The sequence below is a fragment of the Tachyglossus aculeatus genome, chromosome 3 (assembly GCF_015852505.1).
Source record: "Tachyglossus aculeatus isolate mTacAcu1 chromosome 3, mTacAcu1.pri, whole genome shotgun sequence".
Lineage (NCBI taxonomy): Eukaryota > Metazoa > Chordata > Mammalia > Monotremata > Tachyglossidae > Tachyglossus > Tachyglossus aculeatus.
In genome coordinates this window covers 87,100,829-87,128,310 of record NC_052068.1, presented here as the reverse complement: position 1 = coordinate 87,128,310, position 27,482 = coordinate 87,100,829, and the positions used below count along the sequence as shown (strand labels likewise).

Genomic DNA, 27,482 nt, shown 5'->3' with positions numbered 1-27,482 from the left:
GACAGGTAGTTCTAGGTGGAAACAAAGTGATTGATTCAAACATCTAATGTGCTTCTATATAAAAGGGCACATAAAACAGTAAGTACTAAACTGTCTGTTGAGAGGGGAAAAAAAGAAATCACTCAACTTACACAGTTTTATCAAAAACAATGACATTTTGTCACAGTTTTGCCTACTCACAGACTGTAAGCCCCACATGGGATAGGGGCTGTGCCCGATTTGATTACTTTGTATCTACCCCAGTGCTCAGTACAGTGCTCTTAAGCCACTGGTTGCATAAATGGCTTCCTGTTCAAGGGGATTTTGTACCTGGAGAATTCCCTTAATATCTGTGACCAGAGGTCACTTAGGTAGTCCACTAGCTTTACTGACACTGTACTCTTCTGGTTCTCCTCCTATCTCACTGGCCTCTCATTCTCAGTCTCTTTCACGGGCTCCTCCTCTACCTCTGACTCCCTAACTGTGGGTATCCCCTCAAGGTTCAGCTCTGGGTCCCCCTTCTACTCTCCATCATTGGCTCACACAGCTCAGAATGATAGGTGAGTCAAGATACACCTGGATTTTCTACTTGATGAAGGATGTGTTTTAAGAGAGGGTGATAACGCAAATGGATATTTCTGTGGGGTTTAATTATACACCACGGAACGACTTTTGCTGTAGCAGGGTATACCTACATATCATTTAAGTTTTTAATAGTGACCTTTCACTGGAAAACCCTGATGGAAAAGTAATTTCTGATATTTGCATGAAAAAGTTAAAACAGAACAGAATAGTAGGACATTTTGACATTGTTAAAAAGGCCAGCATTTTGGCATGTGATTGAATTCAGCTGTAAACCTATGGAGAATACTATTTTCTGACCACTATATCTAGCTATCTGAATTCATCTTTATGATTCAGGAAAAAAACAACAGAAAATTCACTTTTCATATAGCAATTATGTAATATAATGCTTCCCTCTGTCAGCTCACAGGAAAAACACATGTTAATTCAAAATCTTATTAAGGTGCAAGAGTCAGTCTGGAATCAATAATGATGATTGGGTATGAATTTGAAATGAAATTTTAAAAAGCCTGTTTAGTTTCTATTTATCAAAATTATAAATAGGGAAAACCCAGCTCAGTATTTACCCACAAGAAGCAAATAACATTTTCCCCCTTTAATTTTAGTTGTGGATACAACCGTTCTTTCTTTCTGTTAGCTGCCAAATCCTGCATGATGCAAAAATATCTTCCTATTTATGTGGCAATGCTCCAAATGCTGGCCAGGGAACGCACCAACGAAACAATACCATTTCTATCTTTTTCTTGAACACTGCCTTCCACTGGCACTCTTAATAGAAGAGGTGTTGTTTTACTTCTTTTAGAGATGAAAAATCTGAGGTTTTTGGTAATAATCGTTACGGTATTTGCTCAGTGCTTACTATGTGCCACACACTGTACTAAGCGCTGGGGTGGATACAAGAAAATCAGGTTGGATACAGTCCCTTTGCCAATTTGTACTTCCCAAGCGCTTAGTACAGTGCTCTGCACATAGTAAGCACTCAATAAATACGATTGATGATGATGATGATTACTCTATGTATTTTATTAGTACATGTTTATTCCATTTATTATATTTTGTTAATCTGTTTGGTTTTGTTCTCTGTCTCCCCCTTCTAGACTGTGAGCCCGCTGTTGGGTAGGGACTGTCTCTATATGTTGTCAATTTGTACTTCCCAAGCGCTTAGTACAGTGCTCTGCACATAGTAAGCACTCAATAAATACGATTGATGATGATGATGATGTGGGGTTCATAGTCGCAATCCCCATTTTACAGATGAGGTAACTGAGACAGAGAAGTGAAGTTATTTGCCCCAGGTCATACAGCAGACAAGTGGCGGTGCCAGGAGTGAAATACACACTCAGATCCTGGCAAGTCAGTATCACAGCTATTAGAGAAGCTACCTCTTTAGACTCTTGACATAGCATGCTCTCCGACTGACAATAATTCTCTTTCTCTAGTCTAATTCCTGCCTGTGAGACTCTTGGCCCAGGAATATAATAACAGACTGATGAGGAAGAAGCTCAGTCTAAAATGACCCTCCTGGCGCTCAGTTAAATATTTTTGAAACCCCTGGATCTCTTCCCAACATTGCACGTTGCCGGGGTTGCCTACTCAAACTCGGGAACAATAATAATAATAATGGCATTGATTAAGTGCTTACTATGTGCAAAGCACTGTTCTAATAGCAGGTAGTATTTTGAAGACAACATAGATAACACAACAGAAAAGTGGAGCAAACAAATGGGGATAAAAGAAGTCCTGTCAAATCCAGATATCTAGAGACTGGGAAGATCATCTGGATACTAAATTTCTTGGTGAAGTTAAAATAATCCTGGTCCAAGAAAGAGGAGCAGCATGGCCTAGTGGAAAGAGGATGGGCCTGGGTGTCAGAGGACTCAGGTTAATAACTATGGTATTTGTTAAGTGCTTACTACGTGCCAACCACTGTACTGAGCGCTAGGGGAGATACACGACAATCAGGTCCCACATGGGGCTCACACTGTAAATAGGAGGGAGCACAGGTATTGAATCCCCATTTTGCAGATGAGGGAACTGAGGCACAGAGAAGTGAAGTGACTTGCCCAAGGTCACACAGCAGGTAAGTGGCAGAGCTGGGATTAGAACCCAGGTCTCTTCCTTCCATCCTTCATTCATTCAACAGTATTTATCGAGCACTTACTGTGTGGAGAACACTTTACTAAGTGCATGGGAGAATACGATATAACAATAAAGAGAAACATTCTGATTCCCAGGCCCGTGCTCTTTCCACTAGGCTACACTGCTTCTCCCGCTGCTTCTGCTTCTCTGGTTCTTGAGCTTAGGTTCTCATTAGAACTTGGGTTCTAATCCCAGCTCTGCCAGTTGCTGCTGGGTGACCCTGGGCAAGTCACTTCTCTGTGCCTCAGTTACCTCATCTGTCAAATGGGGATGGAGACTGGGAGACCCACATGGGACAGGGACTGTGTCCAACCCAATTTGCTTGTATCCACCCCAGAGCTTAGTACAGTGCCTGGCACATAGTAAGTGTTTAACAAACACCATATAATAAGAATAATAATTATTTATTACTATGTAAACAATGATAAGAATGATGATAATGATAATAATAATAATATAATGAAAATAGTAATGCTTTTTGGATAAATGTCCTGGCTTCCTGAGGAAAAAAGAACTTGCCTTTGTTAACCATTTTCTTGGGTGCCTTATTTCACCCCAAGTGGATGATCGTAGTATTTTCTCATTTTATCAACTATAATTTTATTCATATTACTGTCTGTCTCCCCTTTAGACTGTATCCTCATTATGGGCAGGGAATGGGTCTGCTAATTCTGTTGTACTGTACTCTCCCAAGCGCTCAGTACAGTGCTCTGCATCTAGTAAGCACTCAATACATAAAATATGATCGATTGATTGATCAAGCAGCTCTTTAGCTATTGCGGGTTAAGTGCCAAGTTTAAACCTTAAGAGATCCACAATATAAAGATGCACTTACCCCAATCAACTTTAAAACACATTTAATTTCTAAGTCCCTAAGAACAGTGGTGGTAAACCTAATAGAAGCCTCTGGGAAAAGCATCCCCATTCATGATCCTGATTATACCTTGCATTGCCTCATTCTGGGTTTCCCAAGATGGAACCTAAGGACCCCAGGGACCTGCTGTGGTTAATGTGGGAGATGCTACCACGAAGAGCACATTAAGAACTGGGAGGGGTAAGTGGAGTTAAACGTATCCCATGTGGGGAGGATGACAAGGGGCCTGGGAATTTTGCAAGGGAAAAAGAGCAGTGACTGAGGAAAAGAAGGTGAAAGATGGGAGAACGGGGGTGTGAGGAGGGGATAAAGTTCCTAAAATAAAAAAAAAATCAGGGAAGGGGAAAGTTGTGAAAATTCATTCAGATGCCAAAGTCTGATCTTGGCAGGAAAGATCTGGGAATCATTGGCCCAGTGGCAATTTTTCTGGGCTTCCTACTAAGTGCGGCCAACCAACAAAACTCTAAAATCCCAGGCCTACACATTTTTCTCCAATTATGAGTCATTAAAACAACATGGACATTCTGAAAGTGTTCGTATTTGCCAACTAGGGGCACTGGGGAGGGGATTACTTCTTCTCTGTGCTCAACTTGAGCAGTTTAACTTAGCAAACCTAACTGAAGAATCTTATTTGATTGCATATGAGCCAACACCATTTGATGAATCAATTGATTACTAATTAATCAACAGTACTTACTAAGTGCTTATGTGCATAATGCTGCGTCATTCAATCAAAGAAGAGTATTCATTGAGTGCTTACTCTGTGCACAGCACAGTACTAAGCGCTTGGGAGATAACAACAGAGTTAGTGGACATGATTCCTGCCCTCAGGGAGCTGACAAGGAGCTAGTGGAGGGAGAAATACCCTAAGATAAATTAGAGGTAGGGGGGAGCAATAGAGTAAAAAGGTATGTATGCAAGTTCAATGGGGAGTGGACGATAAGTACTAAGTGCTTAGATGAAGAAAGTGCTGAAATGCTTTACTGAGACTTGGAAGAGTACAAGAGAGTTAAAGGAAAATAAAAGTAATAATGATGATGATACTTGTTAAGTATTTACTACATGCCAGGCACTGTTCTAAGCAATGGGGTAGATACAAGTTAATCAGGTTGGACATGGTCCTTGTCCCACATGGGGCTCACACATATATCTCCATTTTACAGATGAGGTAACTGAGGCACAGAGAAGTGAAGTGATTTACCCAAGGTTGCACAGCAGACATGTGGCAGAGCCAGGGTTAGAACCTAGGTCCTTCTGACTCCTAGGCCCTTGTTCTATCCATTAAGCCACAATCCCTGCCCTCAAAGAGTTTACAACCTAACAGTGGGGCATGGGAGGGAGAGAGATAATTAAAAGGTAAAAGAGAAAGGAAATAAAGATAAGGGATAAATGCTTCAGTAATAGGGTATATAATGCAACATGCACCTAAGTGCAATGGGAGGTGGTGATTACATCAATGTTGCAGTGAGAATTTTCAGGAGGTGACCCAGGAAAAGATGGGGAGAGCTGTGGCCTGATGGATTTGGGGCAATGGGGAGGGCACCAGCAAGGACTTGGAGTAGGGAGGGACAGTGAGAAAGTTGACTTAATTGCACTGATGCTGCCTGAACCACAATTTTTCCATGTAACAAATAGCTGGGACAAGCAAACTAACCAGGCGTATTTCACTGGCCTTTTTGCCTTGGGCTGCAGAGTTGGCTCTCAGAATAGGAATTCTGCCTGTTGCAGTCCCAAAATAAGCTATCTCTAGGGAGTAGGGAGGTACAAGAGAATGAGATCGTGACCCAGATCCCCCATACTACACTTTATGGACTATTTATATTGACATTAATGCCTGCCTCTCCCTCTAGACTGTAAATTCGTTGTAGGCAGGGAACCATGTCGGCTGATTCTGTTGTACTGTACTCTTTCAAGCACCTAGAACAATGCTCTGCATCTGGTAAGCCCTCAAAGAATACCACTGATTGTTAGACTGATTAGGCTTTGCAACTACACAGGCCTCCTTGACCAACTATCCACTGGAAAGAAGAAGGAAGGCGAGGGTACGAAGAAGGGAGATTCCTTTGCCAAAACAAAAACCATACATTTAGGTATCCCAAACTGAATAGGGAAGAATTTTGGTAAGTGTGGCTAATCCAAACTTCCACTGACTTCTGAAAAAGTCTCTACATTTTAAAACAGCATTTCACCAAACCATGTTCATTCCACACCTTCAAAACTCATTTCCTCAAGAGGCCTTCCTTCCTAAATAAAATCCACCTACCTCAGATCAGTCCAATTCATTCAATTCAATCATATTTATTGAGTGCTTACTGTGTACAGAGCACTGTAGTAAGCACTTGGGAAGTACAAGTTGGCAACAAATAGAGACGGTCCCTACCCAACAACGGGCTCACAGTCCAATCATTCCAACTCTCCCTAAATACTTCTGTAAACTTACGTAGCTATGAACATGAGTTTTTTCTATATTCTTTACAATCTTCTGTGTTCCATAGGGTTGTCATTTGCACTTCAGTGTTTGTGTTTTTGTTCTGCCTCCCCTGCAATTAGACTGTAAACTTCTCATGGGCCAGGATGGGGGCTACTACAGGACAGGGCCTTCTACAAACAGTGGGAACTCAATAAATTCTGCCAACTACTCGCAAATCATTAACAAATCTATTTACACTCACCAGGTCGATGTTCTGCATTATGTCCTGAAATGAAGGGTGTGTACGAAATTGTTCAAAGAGGTCCCGTTTGTAAAGCAGGGCATACACCAAGTTTGGATTATGATGGAGAGAATTAGTCAGGCAGGAGTTGATGATCTCTAACATCATTCGAATCACTTCTTCAATTACATTTAGGTCCTGGGCCTTTGGAAAAGAAGAAAAATAGCACAGATAAAGGCAAATAATTCCAATAAGGCAAAAAGAGAACAATTCTTCAATATTTACTGTAAAGCTGAAATCATCAGAATGTGTACATATCAGGATGGACCAGATATAGGAATATATTCTGGACAACTGAATTGCTTAATTTTTTTATTGATATAGAGTAACAATAAAAGATATACAAAATTAAAGGATTGCTATCTACAATGCACAGCATTTAGTTTTATGTGCACTTATATTTAAAGAACTATATGTATCTGTGGAAGTCCATTTTATTAAACCAATGAGCTCTGGCAGGAGAAAACAATATTATGTTCTCATTTTCACTTTGTGGTTCCTCACTGATTACAACAGTCAGTGTTTCCAATGGTTTTACATAGAGAACTACAATTTGTGAAACTTGGATTGCTTGGTAAGTGCAAACATCTTGGAAAAGTCTGGATAACTAAATTTTCCAGGTGTGCAGTTTTTTGTGTGTTTTATAATGAAAATAATAATTCTTCTAAATATTATTGAATCATGTTTTCAAAATAGTAATTCTTGAAAATATTACTCAATCATGTTTTCAAAAAACTTTAGGATTAGTTTGTTAATTTAGGCTTTAAAATTTGAAATGTCCTTCATTCAAATGTAGTATTAAAGAGTTGGGGCTCCTAATCAATCAATCTAGTGTATTTATTGAGTATTTACTGTGCAGAGCACAGCACTAAGTGTTTGGAAGAGTACATGCAACACGGTTGGTAGACACAATCTAATGGATTCACAGAGAAAGAAGATGAAGGTAGACTTCTCGGTGAGTTTTTTTGCAGCATCATCTTATGTGGGCCTTGAGTTCTTGCTAAACAGTATATTTCAGGACACTTATGCTTAGTATTCTCTTGTTCTGATTCTGTGCACATGTGTACGTACTCAAACTGTTTCTTCTGACACCCTGACATGGGGTATCCAAAACAGACTCACACTGTTGGAAGAATGTCCCCTTACTGCCCCCAAACACTTTAGTGAAAACACATCATGAAAGCATACTTTATGACAGAACTGAGTATAACTCCAATTCACTCCCTATTTAAAGTTAGTGTTACTAGATGAACTAATCATACAATCCTTGCGTCAGTTCATTAATCACACTAAGGTACAATTCATTGGGCATAACAAAAATGATGATGATGCCACAATAATTTGTCTTCATGGAATTGAGTTACTGCTCAGAAGTTTTTCTAATTTTTTGGATTTAGGATTTTTGAATTTGTTTGACTGCTGGAGCAGTTAAGAAAGCTACCCAGGGTAGTGAGAAGGGTCAGCAGGAACATTCCTTATAAAAACATGGCTAATCCAAGAGGTAGCTAGTACGCATGCATGCGCGTGCGCACGCGCGCGCGCACACACACACACACACAATATGCAATGAAACTTCCCAATTGATGTCACTTGAAAAAGTACTGTTGAGGGATTAAGGGCAAATTTCTGAAAATAGCTTGAGGTCTATGTCAAATATCAACTTTTAAAATTAAGAGCAATTCAAAATTTTGGGGAAAATTTATTTCTCTTCATGAAATTAATGCTTAAGAAAAGTACTGGGACCTACAACTCTAGAGTTTAATGGTCTTGGGTTAGTCATGAACCCTGTTTAATCTCTAACAATGGCAAAATATATCTGGTCCAAAGTCATCAAAATAATAACTGGGGTGCTTGCTAAGAGTTTACTCTGTACCAGCCACTGTCCTAGGCACTGATGTCAATACAAGATAATCTGTTCAGACACAATTCCTGCATGTCATGGAGCTCAAAATATGAAATAACTATTACTGAATTATAATGGAAGCTTGAAAATTATTTATATTTGCAGGGGGCAGATAAATTGGCTTAACCAGGAGGTTTCCCCCCTCCCAATTCCCCCTAACAAAAAAACTGCAACTTGCTGTTAAATACATTTGCTTTTCAATTGACACAAGTTTCAAAGTGGCTCCACAGGTTAGTCTACTGACTGAGTGCTTACTGTGTGCAAAGCACTGTACTAAGCATTTGGAAGAGTCCAATATAACAACAGAACAGACACATTCCAAGAGTAGTCAGTACTGTAGCTGTTATCCCTTTTCCCTTTCTGCAGCTGGCCTGTAGGCTCCAGACTGAACCCTCCATGCGCCCTGAACTGAACAAGGGAATGGGGCTTTGACACTTCTCTGGTAAGTGTGTGGCTGCGGCGACAGAGTCCAACTTCCCACCCTTGGGTCTTGGCCTTGTTTTTAACAAAACCAAAACTTACCTTAAGAAGCGGAAGAGCTGCTTTCCAAAGAAAAAAACCATTTATACCAACACCTATTCACATATATTTCTTCTATTCACAGAAAGAGCCAACACAAAACATGAACAGTTTGGCTTTTTTTTAATAAGTACACCACTACGGAAGAAGGTGGAATGGTGCTTTTCTAGACTGCTACAAGACAGCTTTTCTTCTGCAGCGTGGCCTAGTGGAAAGCGCAAGGGCCTGGGAGCTAGCTAGAGGACCTGGGTTCTAATTCCGGCTCTGCTACTTGTCTGCTGTGTGACCTTGGACAAGTCACTTAACATCTCTGTACTTCGGTTTTGTCAACTATGAAGTGGGAACTCAAGGCCTCTTCTCCCTCCTACTTAGACAGTGAGCCCCATGTGGGACAGGGGCAGGGTCTAACCTGATTATCTTGTATCTACCTCCAGTGCTTTGTATAATGCATGGAACAAAGTAAGCATTCAACCAATACCACAATTATTATTGTTCCTTTTGTAACTAATGGGTTTTCTCTTTAGGCTGGTGAGGCAGCTGGGTCACATTCAGGATTTCAGACTGAACTAGTTCTGAGCACAGGTAGATTCTTTGGAAAAGGCCCATTCTATTTTTGAAAGGTAAGGAAGGGGGTACAAATAGTCCTTCTATCCCAGCCATAGGAAATAAGTAAGACTGTAAGCTTGTTGTGGGCAGGGAATGTTATCTACCAACTCTGTTATAAGGAACTCTCCCAAGCATTTATTATAGCGCTCCGCACACAGTTGGTGCTCAATGAATATGATCAATATGAATATGAATATGATTGAACACAGGTTCCGGTCACCTACTATTAAACATTTATAGGAATTCCTTCTAAACTGAAACCCAACCAATGCTGAAAGTCGATTTAAAAAAAATCAAGAATGAATCAGTGTTATTAGAACTGTTGATTTACTGGACTTCTCCTGAGATGCATCGTTAACATCAAGCCCAAATTGGCAGGCAATGACAGTTATAAAGGCAGCCTGAAATAGAGTCTGAAATCCAGAGTTATATCACCATGGTAATAACATTTAGGCAATTTTGGGAGTCAAAACAGAGAATATGTATGTTGAAATCAGTAAAACTAAAGTATCAATTCTGTTTCTCTGCCGGGTTAACAAGCAAGTTAGTGACAAAAAACATTAAGAAAATGGCATTTTGTACTTATGCCTCAACTGATTATTCTAGCAACAATGAATCAAAACATTTTCTTGCCAAAGCAGGTTCCTGACTTTTTCCACAAGACCTTTAAATACCACACAATTCCAAAGAAAACTTGGTTTACTAACATTTTCATAAACATCTTCAAAAGATTATGTCATGTCTGAAAAAACCCTCCATAAAAATTCCTGCAAATTCTCCAGCATTATTCAAAGTGTGTGTGTGTGTGTTTGTGTGTGTGTGAGTGTGTGTGTGTGTGTATGCACACTAGCTGCATCGTGGATCTGCCATGCTTGTGTAGGAGGGTTCCTGCTGGCTCCTCTCACTACTCTGGGAAGCTTTCTGAACTGCTTGGTGTGCTCCTGTGGTTTTCCCAACAGATTCCACCCTGGAGAAACGTCCTCCGGGGATTTCTCTAATCCTGTTCTGGAGAGTCCCTGTTCCTACATGCCCCTCAGTGCTCTGATCCAGGAATTTACCCACTCTTCCTTCCCATGAGACTCTCTTAGCCTAGAGGAATCTCTGCCTCTCGACTGCCATGCATGGAGTGTTCTATTCTGGGAATTTCCTGGACTGGAGTGCTCCAAACTGGAGATTCCTCACTCCCTGAGCCAAAACTCTGCTTTCTGGAACTCTCTGGGCCCCTCTCATTCTATTTTCTTGGTGTTTTCCAGAAGGACTGATGTAGGGTTCTGGCTGCTTTGCCACCCTCACTGCTCAGGAGCTAACATTGGTGACCACTGATGGATGCCAGTCCAAGATCTATTGATCTGAAAGACAGACAGCTTGGGAGATGGCTGTCTTGAGTAGGACAAGGGTTGATGAGGAATCAAAGGAAGGTAAGGCAGAGGTTTTTCGTCTTTTCTCTACCTAACCATTCTATAATGATCAATCAATGGTATTTATTGAGCATTTAAAACTATATGCAGAGCACTGTACTAAGTGCTTGGGAGAGTACAACAGAACAGAATTAGCAGACACGTTCCCTGCCCATAATGACCTTACAGTCCAGTGGGGATAATAATAATTATGGTAGTTTTTAAGTGCTTACTGTGTGCCAGGCACTGTACTACGCGCTGAGGTGGAAACAAGCAGATCAGGTGGACACAGTCCACGTCCCACAAGGGGTTCACAATTATTAATTCCCATTTCATAGATGAGGTCACTGAAGCCCAGAGAAGTGAAGTGACTTGCCCAAGGTCACACAGCAGACAAATGGAAGAGGCAGGATTAGAACCCATGACCTTCTGACTCACAGGCCACTATGCCATGATGGCCAACATTAATATAAACAATTTATAATGTGTAATTCAAATAAATGTACATAACCTGCTGGGGGATTGGGTGAGGAGTGAAAATCAAATATCCAGAGGTCACAGTAGTTATTAATATTAACCTTTTAGTATTGACAATTCCTTCCACCAACCCTCCCACCAAGTTCAAAATGGTTACAGTGGAAGACAGTTGATTAAAAAAAAAAATTTGAAATACAGGTAGTTCTGGCAAAAAACAAAAACAAAACCAAAAAACAAAAGAAAAAATGAACCCTGTTCCCCACCCCTTCAAGTTTCAAATAGTTTGAACAGGCTTTTTTCCATAAATTCATAATATATATATATGTCTGTTGTCAAAGTGGACACTGACAATGAGATCCTTCCATCTACACTCACTCCCTTGGTGAGCTCATTTGCTCCCACAGCTTCAACTTTCATCTCTGTGGATGACACCCAAATCTATATCTACTCCCCTGTTCTCGCTCCCTCCCTCTAGGCTCGTATCTCCTCCTGCCTTCAGGACATCTCTACTTGGATGTCCTCCCGCCACTTAGAACTCAGCATGTCCAAGACAGAGCTCCTTATCTCCCCTCCCAAACCCTATCCTCTCCCTGACTTTCCCACCACTGTGGACGGTACAACCATCCTCCCCGTCACACAAGCCCGCAACCTTGGTGTCATCCTTGACTCCGCTCTCTCATTCACCCCACATATCCAATCCGTCATCAAAGCCTGAGTCTGCCTGTCTCATCTTCACAACATTGCCAAGATCCGCCCTTGCCTCTCCATCCAAACCACTACCATATTAGTACAATCACCCATCCTATCCTGACTGGATTACTGCATCAGTCTCCTTTCTGACCTCCCAACCTCCTGTCTCTCTCCACTTCAGTTCATACTTCACTCTGCTGCCCAGATTATCTTTCTACAGAAACGTCCTAGGCATGTCACCCCTTTCCTCAAAAATCTCCAGTGGTTGCCTATCAACCTCCATATCAAACAAAAACTCCTCACTATTGGCTTCAAAGCTCTCCATCACCTTGCCCCCTCTTACCTCACCTCCCTTCTTTCCTTCTGCATCCCAGTCCACACGCTCCGCTCCTCTGGTGCTAACCTTCTCACTGTGCCTCATTCTCGCCTGTCCCACCATCGAACCCTGGCTCAAATCTTACCTCTGGCCTGGAACGCTCTCCCTCCTCAAATCTGCCAATCACTCTTCCCCCCTTCAAAGCCCTAGTGAAGGCTCACCTCCTCCAGGAGGCCTTCCCAGACTAAGCCCCCATTTACCTCAGCTCCCCTTCCCCTCCGTGTTGTTTGGCTCTCTCCCTTTGCTTTACCCCCCTTCCCCGCCCCACAGCGCTTGTGTCTATATGTACATATCTAAAATTCTATTTATTTATCCTGATGCCTGTTCACTTTTTTTGATGTCTGTCTCCCCCTTCTAGACTGTAAACCCACTGTGGGAAGGGATTATCTCTATTGCCGAACTGTACTTTCCAAGCACTTAGTACAGTGCTCTGCACACAGTAAGCGCTCAATAAATATGATTGAATGAATGAATGAATGAATTGCTGAATTGTATTTTCCAAGAGCTTAGTACAGTGCTCTGCACACAGTAAGTGCTCAATAAATAAGACTGAATGAGTGAAATCCATGCTTTTGAGTGTGGGCCGAAAAGATGGATGAATGACTGGCACTCCTTTCCATATTACTTGTATGTAAAGAGAGTTCCTTGCTTCGCTGATGCTAAATTTAAATGACAGACTCCTCCCTGGGTTACCCTCATTTAAAAGGCAGAATGAATAAATTGGGGTAGGATGTGGGAAGAGGCTTGCAGTCAATCAAGCAATCAACCAATGGTATTTAAGTGCTTAGCTAGTGCAGAGCACTGCACTAAGCACTTGGGAGAGTACAATACACTACAGTATATAGACACAATCCTTGCCTACAAGGAGTTTACAGATTAGAGGGAGATGCAGACATTAAAACAAATTACAGATGGGGAAATGGCAGAATGTAAGAAAATGGACATAAGGGCTCTTGGGCTGGTGGTGAGATGACTATCAAAGTAGTTAAGGGATAAAGTACCAAGTGCACAGCTACACAGGAAGGGGGGTGAATAGGGGAAGTGAGGGCTTAGTCAAGGAGGCCTCTTGTAGGAGATATGATTTTTCATACGGCTTTGAAGATGGGGAGAGTGGTGGTTTGTCAGATATGAAGAGGGTGGGAGTTTCAGGCAAGAGGGAAGATATAGGCAAGGGTTAGGAGGTGAGACAGATGATTTCAGGCTACTGTGATTAGGTTGGCATTTGAGAAGCAAACTGTGTAGGCTGGGTTGTCCTAGATCAGTGAGCTAAGGTATGACGGGGAAAGCTGATCAAGGGCTTTAAAGATGATGGTCAGTAATTTCTGTTTGCTATGGAGATGGATGGACAACCCGTTGGAGATTTTTGAGGTGTGGGTAGATGTGGGCTGAACTTTTTTAAGTGAAACGAGCCAGGTGGCAGCGTGAAGTATGGATTGGGCAGGGGAGAGACAGGAGGCAGGGAGGTCAATCAATCAATCAATCAATCGTATTTATTGAGCGCTTACTGTGTGCAGAGCACTGTACTAAGCGCTTGGGAAGTACAAGTTGGCAACATATAGAGATGGTCCCTACCCAACAGTGGGCTCACAGTCTAAAAGTCAGTGAGGAGGTAGGTGCAGTAGTCCTTGGTTCAGCATGGTAGCAGTTTGGATGGAGAGGAAGTGGTAGATTACATAGATGTTGTGAAGGGAGAACCCATGGGATTTGGTGATTAACTGAATATGTGGGTAGAACAAGAGAAGAGGGCAATGCCAAGGTTATGAGGTTGTGAGACGGAGGAAGGTCGTGCCGTCTATGGTGACGGGGATGACGTGGTTTGGGTGGGAAGATGAGGAGTTCTGCTTTGGACGTGTTAAGTTTGGGGAGTCAGCAGACCATCCAAGTAGAGATGTCCTGAAGGCAGGAGGAAATGTAAGATGGCAGGGAAGGAGAGTGGTAAGGAGAGAGGTCAAAAAGCTGAAAAGGTAGATTTGGGGATTATCCGCAGAGAGAAGGTAGTTGTGGCTAACAGCAGGAATTCAAAGGTTAAGAATCATTAGAAATACCTGGAGAATGGAAATGGATAAAACCTTAAAGAAGTTGAGTCTCTGAGATAATTACCTGCCATGAATTTTTCATTAACAATGTATTTTCTAATTAAGATGTGCATCTTAGAAATGAAATGGAAGAATGGATTTAAAAAAACAGCTGGCAAAAAAGTTCAAATGGCTGCAAGCAAACTAAAGCATCCGCCTGAAAAATGGCATTTTAATGCTTTTTTTCCCCCCAATCTGAAAGTAAGTAAAAGGAAAAGAACGCTTGATGTGAAGTCAACTTGGAGCTGTAACTCCAACACTTGGATCAGCTATAAATGATGTCAACCCTGCAGTAAGGATCATTCACACCTACCGGGTGAAATCTGCTAGTACTATTATAAAACTATGTGATTATGACTTTTTTACTGCATGTTATGAAATGTCTTTGGACATAAATGATGAATTCCAAATGATTATTGATGGCACCATCAATTTCCAAGAACTGGAGGGTGATTTTTCTTGGTCAAAGGCCCTAGACTATGAATTTCTCCTAACATCCACCCCTGCTCCATTACCTCAGTATTCTGCAATCTGCTGGGTTTGTGCCTTCACAGTCTACAGTAACATAAGAATACCCAAACTCCTGGTACAATATTTCCTTTTTCTCTGTGTGTCTTTTGTGTTTGCCTAGGGGATTTAACAGTGGTTCATTTGTGCTATGGCCTGCCACACTTCAACTCTGGCACCTCCTTGATTTGGCAGTACACAGAAACTGGCACCTGTGGGCTTGCCAGTCCAGAGGCCCTGCAGTAGTATTGCCCTTATTAATAATGACTAAAGTAACAATTTCACACTGAATTCCATTCAGATTAAAAATAAAAAAAAAGCCCACCTCCTTGCTTGAGGCCCTATCACCTCTTTCCTTACCATTATGCAGTGCTGGTTATGTAGCACAGCAACATGTATAGTAAATGAACCTCAACAGCCCATCACTGTAGACAACTCCACCATCCTCCCTGTCTCACAAGCCCATAACTTTGGCATTACACTTAACTCATCTCTCTCACTCAACCCACATCTTCAATCCGCTACCAAATCCTGTCGGTTCTAACTTCAAAACATCGCTAAAATCCACCCTTTTCCCTTCCATCCAAACTGCTACTCTGCGGACCCAATTCTGCCTTGACTATTGAATCAGCCTACTTGCTGACCACTCAGCCTCCTGTCTCTCCCTGCTGCAGCCCAAAATTCACTCTGCTGCAGGGACCATTTTTCTCCTCCAGGAAGCCTTCCCTGACTGAGCCCACCTCTCCCCTTCTCCCACTCCCTTCTGTGCCACTCACACTTGCTCCTTCACTCATCCTCCTTCTCTACCCCACAGCATATATGTATATATCTGTATATATCTATGATGTATATATCTATGATTTATTTATTTATTTTAATGTCTGTCTCCCCCTCTCCCTCTGTTGTGGGCAGGGAATGTGTCTGATGTTATATTTTACTCTCCTAAGTGCTTGGTACAGTGCTTTTGCACACAGTAAGTGCTCAATATGATTATTATTATTATTGTTACTAAGTGTTTACTATACACCGGGCACTTTACTAAGCGATGGGGAAGAGACAAGTTAATCAGGTTGGACACAGTCCATGTCCGACGTAGGGCTCACAATATTAATCCCCATTGTATAGATGAGGTAATGGAGACATAGAGAGAGAGAGAGAGAGAGAGAGAGAGAGAGAGAGAGAGAGAGAGAGAGAGAGAGAGAGAGAGAGAGAGAGAGAGTGCAATAGGTAATGCAGCAGACAAGTGGTGGAGCCAGGAATAGGACCCAGGTCTCTCAGACTCCTAGATCCGTGCTTTATTTAGGAGGCCATGCTGCTTCTCTTGTAGTTGGACTTCATCTCTTGATAACTCAGACCCTTTTCCCCATAGTTAACATTAACACCCTTTCATGAAGTTTGTGACATGAAATGCAGAAATTTTGTTGGAGGAGGTGTCCAATATCATAATAATAATAATGACAATAATAATGGCATTTATTAAGCGCTTACTATGTGCAAAGCACTGTTCTAAGTGCTGGGGAGGTTACAAGGTGATCAGGTTGTTCCATGGGGGGCTCACAGTCTTCATCCCCATTTTACAGATGAGGGAACTGAGGCCCAGAGAATCAATCAATCAATCAATCAATCGTATTTATTGAGCACTTACTGTGTGCAGAGCACTGTACTAAGCGCTTGGAAAGTACAAGTTGGCAACATATAGAGACAGTCCCTACCCAACAGTGGGCTCACAGTCTAGTGAAGTCACTTGCCCAAAGTCACACAGCTGACAAGTGGCGGAGTGGGGATTCGAACCCATGACCTCTGACTCCCAAGCCCGGGCTCTTTCCACTGAGCCATGCTGCTTCTCGCGGGAAAAATGTCAAAGCTCTCTAGTCATGACGATCCTCACAGACCTAAAATCTATAATCCTTGAAAGAGAGCACCTACTGTCGTAACCTACTAGCAACCTCACACTGGGGCATTGCTTTTAATGATAAATTGATAAGGAAGAAACCACAACCTGGATTCAAGCCTCCTTGCTAAAGCACTGGGGGGAGGGGAGACTTAAGGGAAAGGATATAGTCTCCCTGTTATGAGCTGAACAAGACACAGTCTGGTTAGTTTAGGAGATCTGATGAGATAACAGTCTAAGTACAGCTGCTGGTTGTCACAACTTGAGTGGTTTTTCTGCCTGAAGGTTTGAAGGCTATCGAAAAAAACTGTAGAAAAAAAGGAAAATAAATTTCAAAAAATACCGACGACAGAAAAGAAAGGAATAATCAGAGAAAGGGAACATTCAGACCTAGAGCAAAGACTACAGGAAAAGCAAAGAGGCAGACTAATAAGGGCAGCAATAGAAGACACACAGTAATAAGTTGACTGAATAAAGCCTGATAAATCCTGAGGGGAAAACACAACACAGCTCAGGATGTAAATGCTGGATGGATAAACATAGCTGGGAAACAAGGCCTCTCTTCTAAAATATTGTGGCTTTCTTTATCTCTGTGTATACTTTTTTACCAATGAAAATGAGACTGCAAGCAACGTATTCCCCAGCAGTCAATGAACGTGGGCTGTTCTGCTGTCTTGTCCTTCAGCTTTGATACATCCACTAATGCGTGTGCTGTGATTGCTCAAAAATGCAATGTTTCTCTAATCTTATTCTCAAAACAAATAGCAACGCCACGCTCACTGCACTATTTACTTTCTAGCTTCATGTAGAAAATCTACCCAAGAGGAACTGAAAAATACCACTGTTTCTCAGTTCCCTTACCAGGTTAATATCAGTTTACACAGGACTTTCTACAGTCACCATGGATTTGAGTTACTTTCGGTCATGTCTAAGAGTTAAATGACCCTAAAGAACCATTTGCTGCTACCCTTAAACCAAGTCTCTAACTGAAGAAGAGTAGGTATCAAATACCACTAAAAAAAATCCCACTGTGAACAAGGAAAGATTTCTGAAAATTACATATGAAGACTGAAATCAGGAAATTTCAGGGAACATTATTTAAGTGCTACATTTTAATCTCCCTTGTCACCTATGGTAGAGCTGTTCTTGAGCAGTCCTGGGCATCACCCATGATTAGGTCCAGACAGAGGCACGAAAGAGTGGCAGTGAGCTCTGGCCAATCAAGGATGGTATTTACTAATAATAAAAATAATAATAATAATGGTACTGAGTGTTTACTATCTGCAAAGCCCCGTACTGGGCCTTTGGGAGAGTACAATACAACTGAGTTGACAGAGAAGTTCCCTGCCCACAAGAAGCTTACAGCCTAAAGAATGTGGAAGTGGTCCAGTGCTCACTTCTGGTAGGCACTTACTCACAAATAGTTGCCCTGCGGGTTGCCAGGGCAACTGGGTATGGGTGCTAGCGTTCTCTGGAAATGAGTTCCAGACCCCTTCTGTTTCAGGCCGGACTCAATATCAGATGGGTGATAATTGTAATAATTGTAGTACTTGTTAACCACTTAATACATGCCACGCACTGTACTAAGCACTGGAGTAGATGCGGGATAATCAGGTTCCACATGGGGATCACAGTCTAAGTACGAGGAAGAACAGGTATTGAATTCCCTTTTTACAGATGTGGGAACTGAGGCACAGAGAAGTTAAGTGACTTCCCCAAGGTCACACAGCAGGGAAGTGGTGGAGCCGGTATTAGAACCCAGGTCCTAGGACTCCCAGGCCTATGCTCCTTCCACAAAGCCACGCTGGGTGATGGCCCAACTGCTTTGCGGCAGCTTATTTCCAAAATGGGGACTGCAGGAGGCTATCTTAACTTGGCCCAAGCCTGGCAACGTTGGATTCATGCCATCATGACCAACTCCTAGAGGCGTGGGACTCATGGTCCTGACCAAGCCAAGCCTATGAAGTGCTAATCTTTAAAGCCTTCAATATGCTATGAAATCTCAAACTGGAATGGAGTCAAACCTGAAGGACTCAGAATTCCATCTTCCCGTAACAAAATAGTTAACAAAACTAAAACCAGATGATTGCTAACTTTTGAAGTGAACTGCAGGCAAAAAATTTTTTCTTCTTCATCATCAACCACATCTACAGTATTTATTCAGCACCTATTTTTGCAGAGTATTTTGAGGAATTAAAGAAAGAACTCCGCCCCTGGGGAGTTCACATCTAATGGGAGAGCAAGGAAGCACAAGAATGCAATCCTACATTGTAAAGGTGCAAAAACCGAAAAGTCCAATAAAACTATAAACATGTATATAAGATTCATACACTAGTGCCAATGCATCTGAGTGGAAGATGTACAGAGCAGCAGAGGTTAACCACGTGTTGGATGGTGTCTGATCTGACTATATTCTGTTTTCCTCAGTGCTTATAACCCAGTGCTTGGCACATAGTTAGCACTTACAAACACCACAATTACCATTATTATCCATAAAGGAAAGAGGTGGGCTTTAACTAGGGCTATGAAAGGGAATAACAACTTAGGCCATATAACTATAGGGCTATTGATAAAAGGGTAAGACAACAGTATCATGAAATGTATACCCTACTGTTTTTCCTCTGGAGATCTATGAATTTGTAAGATACACTACCCTGCATATCCAAGGTTCATATAGATGGCAAGTTACAATAGCTAACTTTTCATCCACCCAAAACTGTTAGTTTCTTTCCTGACCTCTTTTCTACTGCAGACATTTTTATCAGATAAAGCAACACCCAGTTATTGAGCTGTTGCTCCAATCCACTGAGAATTATGTAGCAATTTATGCCAACAACATTTTATATAAGACTGCAGCTTTTTTTTTTTTTTTGCTTAGTCACTACTTTGGGTATCAGATTCTCTGTGTGAAAGTTTGAATGCTGTTGAGAGAAAACAAAAATGAAGATTCAGGAACTAAAATTCAGGTTGGAACATTAAATACAATGATCTGTGGAGGTTTCTTGTTATAGGAACAATTGTAAATTTGGACACCAGGCATTTTTCTTAAATATCCTCTCCTTATATGATCTCATCGCTCTTCTTCCTGGCGTCACCAAAGCATTTTCTTTAAAACTGAGTTCTTCAAACTGAATCTTATTCAAAGTACCACTACTAGTCAGTCACTGAAGGCTTCAAAACTGCTTAGTTAACACCCTCCAGTCAGATGTAACAGTTTACAATGGATCTGTTTTAACATATCGTTTTAAGCTTGTGTCCTCTAATAATGCAGCAGAATAGACATCTTATCAGAATGTAAACTCCTTGAGGGCATGGACTGAATCACTTCTGTTTTTTACTTTCCAGGTGCCTAGTGCAGTGCACTACATGTAGTGGGTCCTCAATAAGTACTACTATTATTGTTACTCCTCCTCCTCCTCTTCCTCCTTCTACTACTACTATGTCTTCAATTTGGTCAATGACATATTTATAAATCAGAGATTGTCATCTCCTGGGAACCACCTTGGTGGGCTTTGCCCCCACACTAACAAGAGGCTCCCTAAGGCTATGGCATGATGGTGGCCCCATCAGTGTACACATTTTGTTTCTCTCCTGCCACTTCTCTTCTTGTTGGGCTCCTGGCAGAAGCAAGAACTTTGGGATGGCAGTCACGACAGCAACAGCAGCGGCAGCAGCACATAATAGGTGCAAATAAGAATAGAAATTGCTGCTGTTTCTGCCCAAACCGCCATATCCCACCTCCACCCTTTGGATGTCGAGGCTTTGATGCCTGACCTGGATACTGCAATTGCAGTTTCTATTCTTCCCTACTCTTTCCCTCTTGTCTAATTTCTGAGGATAGTTTTGTGAGTGCCTTTCTTCCTACCCGCAGAGTCTGTCCTCTGGTTTCTGTGCTTACCTACTGTCCCTGCACCCTTAATCCTAGGTGAAACCTGGACAATTCTGCTAATTTAAGATTCAGATTGCAATCTTGTATTTAAAAGCTCCCAACAAATTCAATTTTATTAATAAAGAGACAGCAATTATCAATTCAGTGCTAACTACTGTTTTGTCATTCATTAATGGTCAACCAGCAATCCAGCTGTGAAAGTTACTTCCAGGAAGCCAGGTATTTTGGGAGGAGGATTAACAAGAGTCAATGAACTTGATAAATTACTATTTAGCACATGAAAGCATTATTGCTCCCAAAGAGAAACTCAGAAACTCCTCCTCAAGGAGGGGCATCTGGATCACCAACAAATCACTCACTCTTTTTAATCTAATATCAAATCTAATATCAAAAAACCTCAAAAATTGTAACTTGGGACCAATCTAGCTAGTCCTCTCAAAGGTAAATACAACTGAAAGAGCTGCTACTTCAGCTAAAGTGATAAATGACAAAATTTTTAAATTCACAAAACTATTTTAAGCAATAGATATTTTTTACCTCGTGCTCTCAAAGTACTTTTAATTTTAGAAATGACAAATTAAGTGAGAACTGTTCAACGATTTACCTGTGCTGTCAAATCAGTTCCCTAGCTCTTTGGTGAAGTACAAAATAGACTCGGGAGAACTTCTGCCTCCTAGTCTTGCAAAAGAGATCACACACACACACACACACACACACACACACACACACACACACACACACACACACACACACACACACACATACACAGACACACAGCCCCGCCCCCCCCTTAAGGTTTTCTGGAAGAAACAGGGAAATGCTTCTTGGAAAATATAAGCAATTTTGTAAAAAGGCATGGTTTTTTAAAGTAAACCATCTTCTTGCATATCAAAGGTAATTCTAGCCCAAAATGCATAAATAGATGCAATCTGGCAACTCTAATATTTTCTTCACAAAAACACAAAAGGTATTGTATATTTTCCCCATATTATTTCCTTTTCAATGCTTTAGCTTTCAGCTTTTAAGATATGAATGAATCTCAGATCAAAGTGTTCTTTTCAACTAATTCAGATCTCTAAATTTCAGCTGATTTAATATTCAAAGAACTAGCCTTCAATTTTCATGTTTCACATGATCTTTTTATATATACGGTCATTTAAGCCCATATAGTTTTATGAAGAGCTGTATTTTATAATTAACCAAATGGACACATTTCAAATCATTTAGAAATAAACACAATTGCTGTTCTTGTTATATAAATTCCTTCCCCCCTTCCTTATGGGGGAATTCATAGTTTAAAATCATTTACTTTATTTTTAGTAACTTTAAGAGAAGCATATGAATCTTGTTTGTATTAGTTTTGGGGAAACTCCAAAAGAGTTGTCTGAATTTCCTGCATTTTCAGCAGAAAATAAAACCTTCAACAAAATTAATGGGGCTTTGCCAAGAGGAGAACAAAAAGAGGAGGAAATGGACAAGAAAGCCGCTTTTAAAATTAATGCCCAAATGGCCTTCAAAGCCAATCATTTGGTGATACAGCTCTGTTATCTTTGTGTTACTAATTCACTGGCACGTACTCACTGCTGCTCTGCAGCTACCAGACTCTAAATTGGACTGAATTTTAGCCACAGTCTTGAGCTACTGTTCCCTCTGAATAGGATCTCACCATCAGTAGCAGCATCACTGAATTCAAACAGTCTCTACACAGTACATCTGTGCATACAAATTTAAAACTAAGATAGGTGCCCAAAATCCCAGTCTGCAAATAAATCCCATCATAAAAACGGAGTCAATCTGAATAGTTGAGATGAAGGAGAAAAGCCATCTCATCCTTTTACATAATCTGTTCTATTTATTTTATTTTGTTAGTATGTTTGGTTCTGTTCTCTGTCTCCCCCTTTTAGACTGTGAGCCCAATGTTGGGTAGGGACTGTCTCTATATGTTGCCAATTTGTACTTCCCAAGTGCCTAGTACAGTGCTCTGCACATAGTAAGCGCTCAATAAATATGATTGAGTGATCCTTTTACGTGTTTTGTCTTTTCAGATCTCCATATCTCACCATTTCTTCTTTAGCCACGAAACACCTAACTTTTAGAAGTGTTCAAAGCCAGGAGGCTACCTCCTTGCTTCCTTGGGGTAATTCGACCTTTAATCCTTTAAGGATTAAAACATTCTTCCCATCACCCAAAAGATGTTGTTTCAGGGCAGGGAAGCAAATAATTAACAGCTGCAAGAAGAAGCAGGACTGATGTAAGCCAACACTTCAATCCCTCACATGCCACTCAGTGAGGGGTGAGGGAAGGGGAAAGAGAGCTACAAAAATGGTTTTTCCATCCCAGGAAAAACAGCCAGTGGTTAGGCCTGAATTGGCTAAAAGGGAATACGCTGATTGAAAACTGTCAGGGTGGTGACCCCAATTACTGCTTTACCTTTGTAGGCCTTTGCTACTGAGACAACTATTGCCTAAGAGAACATTAGTCTCAAGTCAACTTGACACTTTTTCTACTAACCATAGATGTCTGGGGTAGAACTCTGGCTCCAGAGGTCTCTGGATCTTCAAGCTAAAATCTGGCGGAAAATCTTCCCTTCAATACCCAATAGGGAATGCAGTCCTTCAGCATACATTCAGTGTGGTCTAGCACAAAAAATTATGTACATGAAACATAGTAGCAACCAATGATATTTGTGATCATCTCTCTGTTCTTTGTTGACAGTTGCCTTACAGACAGTTTTTAAAGTAGACTGCTCTTTAGGAAAACATGCTAATTCCATTAATCCCAAAATTGGACAGTCTGAAACAAATCCTCTCTCAAAATCTGTCCAAATGGCTCTGGTCAATCAACTGATAAAATATTCCTCATTGTCATCAAAACCTCAAAATGAAGCCAGGACTTTTGCCTTCTTCTTGTTGGGAAAATCACAAACCTGATAAACGTACAGATTGGCACCTACATATTAATTTGCTTATCGATTTTCATATTCTGCTCAATACAAATAATTTTCAAAATCTTCTTTCCTTAATTTTTTCCATTCCATTCCACAACTTTCAAACTGCTTTTTTTCTGGCTTCCTTTAGTTCAGTACTTGTGTCACTTCATCCCTAAGAGAACACTCTTCTTATGTTTCAGAGCAATATTATGCTTCCCCTGAGCAACGAGTTGAGAATATCAGTTTTAAATCCTAAAACTCTGAGATAGCACCACTGAAAGGAATGAACTTAACTCCAATTTACTTCCAAATCCTGGGCAAATCACTATTAAAAAAGACACTCCTCAGCATATATTCTGTTCAGCTTAATTGACACTATGAACAACCTTGAGAGATTTGATGGCTGGGTCACTGTTTCCTTACTCCTAATCCTAGTTCCCTCATGTATAATCACCAAGTAAAAACAGAACAGTTTCTATTTCATTACCTTTGGGTAAGAACAAGGGAGGATATTCCAGGCCAGGGGGAGGACGTGGGCCGGGGGGTCGATGGTGGGACAGGCGAGAACGAGGCACAGTGAGGAGGTTAGCGGCAGAGGAGCGGAGGGTGCGGGCTGGGCTGTAGAAGGAAAGAAGGGAGGTGAGGTAGGAGGGGGGCGAGGTGATGGACAGCCTTGAAGCCGAGAGTGAGGAGTTTTTGCCTGATGCATAGGTTGACTGGTAGCCACTAGAGATTTTTGAGGAGGGGAGTAACATGCCCAGAGCGTTTCTGCACAAAGATGATCTGGACAACAGCGTGAAGTATAGATTGAAGTGGAGAGAGACAGGAGGATGGGATATCAGAGAGGAGGCTGAAGCAGTAATCCAGTCGGGATAGATGAGAGATTGAACCAGCAGGGTAGCAGTTTGGATGGAGAGGAAAGGGCAGATCTTGGCGATGTTGCGGAGGTGAGACCAGCAGGTTTTGGTGATGGATTAGATGTGAGGGGTGAACGAGAGAGCAGAGTTGAGGATGACACCAAGGTTGCGGGCTTATGAGATGGGAAGGATGGTAGTGCCGTAAACAGTGATGGGAAAGTCAGGGAGAGGGCGGGGAAGATAAGGAGTTCTGTCTCGGACATATTGAGTTTTAGATGGTGGGCAGATATCCAGATGGAGATGTCTTGAAGGCAGGAGGAGACACGAGCCTGAAGGGAGGGAGAGACAGAGATGTAGATTTGGGTGTCATCCAGAGATGATAGTTGAAGCCGTGGGAGCGAATGAGTTCACCAATACACTTCTCCAGACAAAGTTCTAACTGGGCAGCAGGGTGGAAATAACTAACCTTATTCATTTTACATTGAATAGCAAAGTCAGAAGGAAATACATCATGACTCGCTAGCTCTCATATATGACAATTTTCCAGTAACTTACTCCATGGGAAGTAGTAAGGAATTCTGAGAGATGTATTAACTCATTAGGCCACTAGGGCATCATTTACTGTACTAGAACAATAAGTTTGTCCCACAGTAGCGGCTTTCGGGAAAGATCAGGATGAATAAATGATATTTTCCTTTGGCCGTGGGCCGTCTTGATTCATGTCTTGAAGCGTCCACTTAAAAGGGAAGGTTTTTTTGTGGAAAAGAAAAAAATTCTGGGCATTTAAAAATGCTACACACTGTACTGAACCCAGAATTAGATAGAGTCCCACAATGGGCTTAAGATCTAATAGCCAATTCTAGCTCTTTTTAAAGAAGCGATCAGCTAATGCTTTTTTCCCGTTAAAAGGCTCAATACCCCCACCCAACTTGAAATATTATATTACATGAAAGACAAAAATCTCAATTGAATGTGGAGACAATAAATTTAAACTAATAAATATGAAAGACAAAACATGAATGCTCAGAAGCATTATGCAATCAATCAATCATACTTATTGAATGCATACTGTGTGCAGAGCACTACACATTAGCATTTATAAATATATAGTCAGTGGCCTTGCACTCTTTATGAAATAGCCCTGGAATTTGGGGCAACATAACATCCTGCATAAAAGGTCAATGAGTAAACGAGTGTGTCAGCTACTATTCTTTATTAACTAGTAAATGCAATTTTAATAAGGACTATGGACCCCCACCTATGTTACAAACACGGATAACACAAAAATATGTTGGGAGGTTTGATTCACTTTGATTCTGATCTTGGGCTTTACCAAACTGAGGAGTGATAAGGTAACTCACAATGCTTGTTTAAAGTTCAGTATTTACAAATTCAGTTGCAAAGAGTATGAAGAAGCTCAGTGTTTTAGACTCATTCAATTTTTCCACAAGTTGCTTTTGTTTTGTTGGATTAATCAATCGACAATACTTATTGAGAGCTTACTGTGTGCAGGGCACCATACTATCAATCAATCAATCAATCAATTGTATTTATTGAGCGCTTACTGTGTGCAGAGCACTGTACTAAGCGCTTGGGAAGTACAAGTTGACAACATATAGAGACAGTCCCTATACAACAGTGGGCTCACAGTCTAAAAGGGGGAGACAGAGAACAAAACCAAACATACTAACAAAATAAAATAAATAGAATAGATATGTACAAGTAAAATAAATAGAGTAATAAATATGTACAAACATATATACATATATACAGGCATTTGTTAAGCGCTTCCTATGTGCCAGGCACTGCACTAAGCGCTGGGGGAGATACGAGCTAATGAGGGTTGGACACAGTCTGTGTCCCACGTGGGGCTCACGGTCTTCATCCCCATTTTCCAGGATGAGGGAACCAAGGCCCAGAGGAGTTCCTTGTCTGAGGTCACACAGAGATAAGTGGTGGAGCCGGGGTCGACACTAACTGTCCAGGACTCGCCATCCAAGAGGGACGGGGTGGTGGCAGTGCTTGGGAGAGTACATACAACAATATAACGAGCACATTCCCTGCCCACACAAGTTAACAATCTACAGGGGGACACAGACATTAATACAAACAAATAAATTATGAATATATACATAAGTACTGTGGGGCTGTGAGGGATGGTGGTGAATAAAGGAAGAAGGTCAGTGAGATGCAGAAGGAGTGGGAAAAGAGGAAATGAGGGCTTAGTCAGGAAAGTTCTCTTGGAGGAGATGTGCCTTCAATAAGGTTTTGAAGGTACGGAGAATAACTGTCTGACAGATATAAAAAGAAAGGGCATTCCAGGCCAGAGGCAGGATGTGGGCGAAAAGTCGGTGGTGACATAGATGAGGTACAGTAAATAGGTTGGCATTAGAGGAGTGAAATGTACGGGCTGTGTTGCTGAAGGAAATTAGAGGTGAGAGAGAAGGGGGCACGGTGATTGAGTGCTTTAGAGCTGATGGTAAGGAGTTTCTGTTTGATGTGGAGGTGGATGGGCAAACACTGGAGATTCCTGAGGAGTGGGGAAACATGAACTGAGCATTTCTGTAGAAAAATGATCCACCAGCACAGTGAAGTATTGCCTGGAGTGGCATAAGACAGAGGCTGAGAGGTCAGCAGGGAGGCTGATACAGTAATCAAGGCGGGATACGAAAAGTACTTGTATTAACATGGTACCAGTTTGGATGGGCAGGAAAGGACGGATTTTAGTGATGCGGTGAAGGCTGTACTGACAGGACGTAGAGACAGATTGAATATGTGGGTTGAATCATAGAGGGGAGTCAAGGATAATGCCAAGGTTATGGGCTCGTGAGACAGAAGGAGGTGGTGCTGTTTACAGCGATGGGAAAGTCAGGGGGAGGATAGGGTTTGGGTGGGAAGATAAGGAGTTCTATTTAGGACATGTTAAGCTTGAGGTGATGGCAGGACATCCAAGTAGAGATGTCTTGAAGGTAGGAGGGAGTGAGAGATAGCAGTGAGGGAGCGAAATCAGGGACAGAGATGTAGAATTGGGTATCTTCCACATGGATGGTAGTTGAAGCCATGGGAGTGAATGAGTTC

The 27,482-nt window shown here is 41.5% G+C and overlaps 1 protein-coding gene across 3 annotated transcripts in view; it reads right to left on the bottom strand.

Moving 5' to 3' along the window:
* DYM (dymeclin) overlaps nt 1-27,482 on the bottom strand; it is a 523,552-nt gene that overhangs the window by 75,149 nt on the left and 420,921 nt on the right. For all 3 annotated transcript variants that reach the window (XR_005449814.1, XM_038743768.1, XM_038743767.1), the window contains one exon: nt 6,250-6,432. Coding sequence is in view for 2 of the 3 variants with exons in the window: in XM_038743768.1 (XP_038599696.1) it covers nt 6,250-6,432 (183 nt within the window). In the remaining variant the exon portion in view is untranslated. The remainder of the gene's footprint in view (nt 1-6,249; nt 6,433-27,482) is intronic.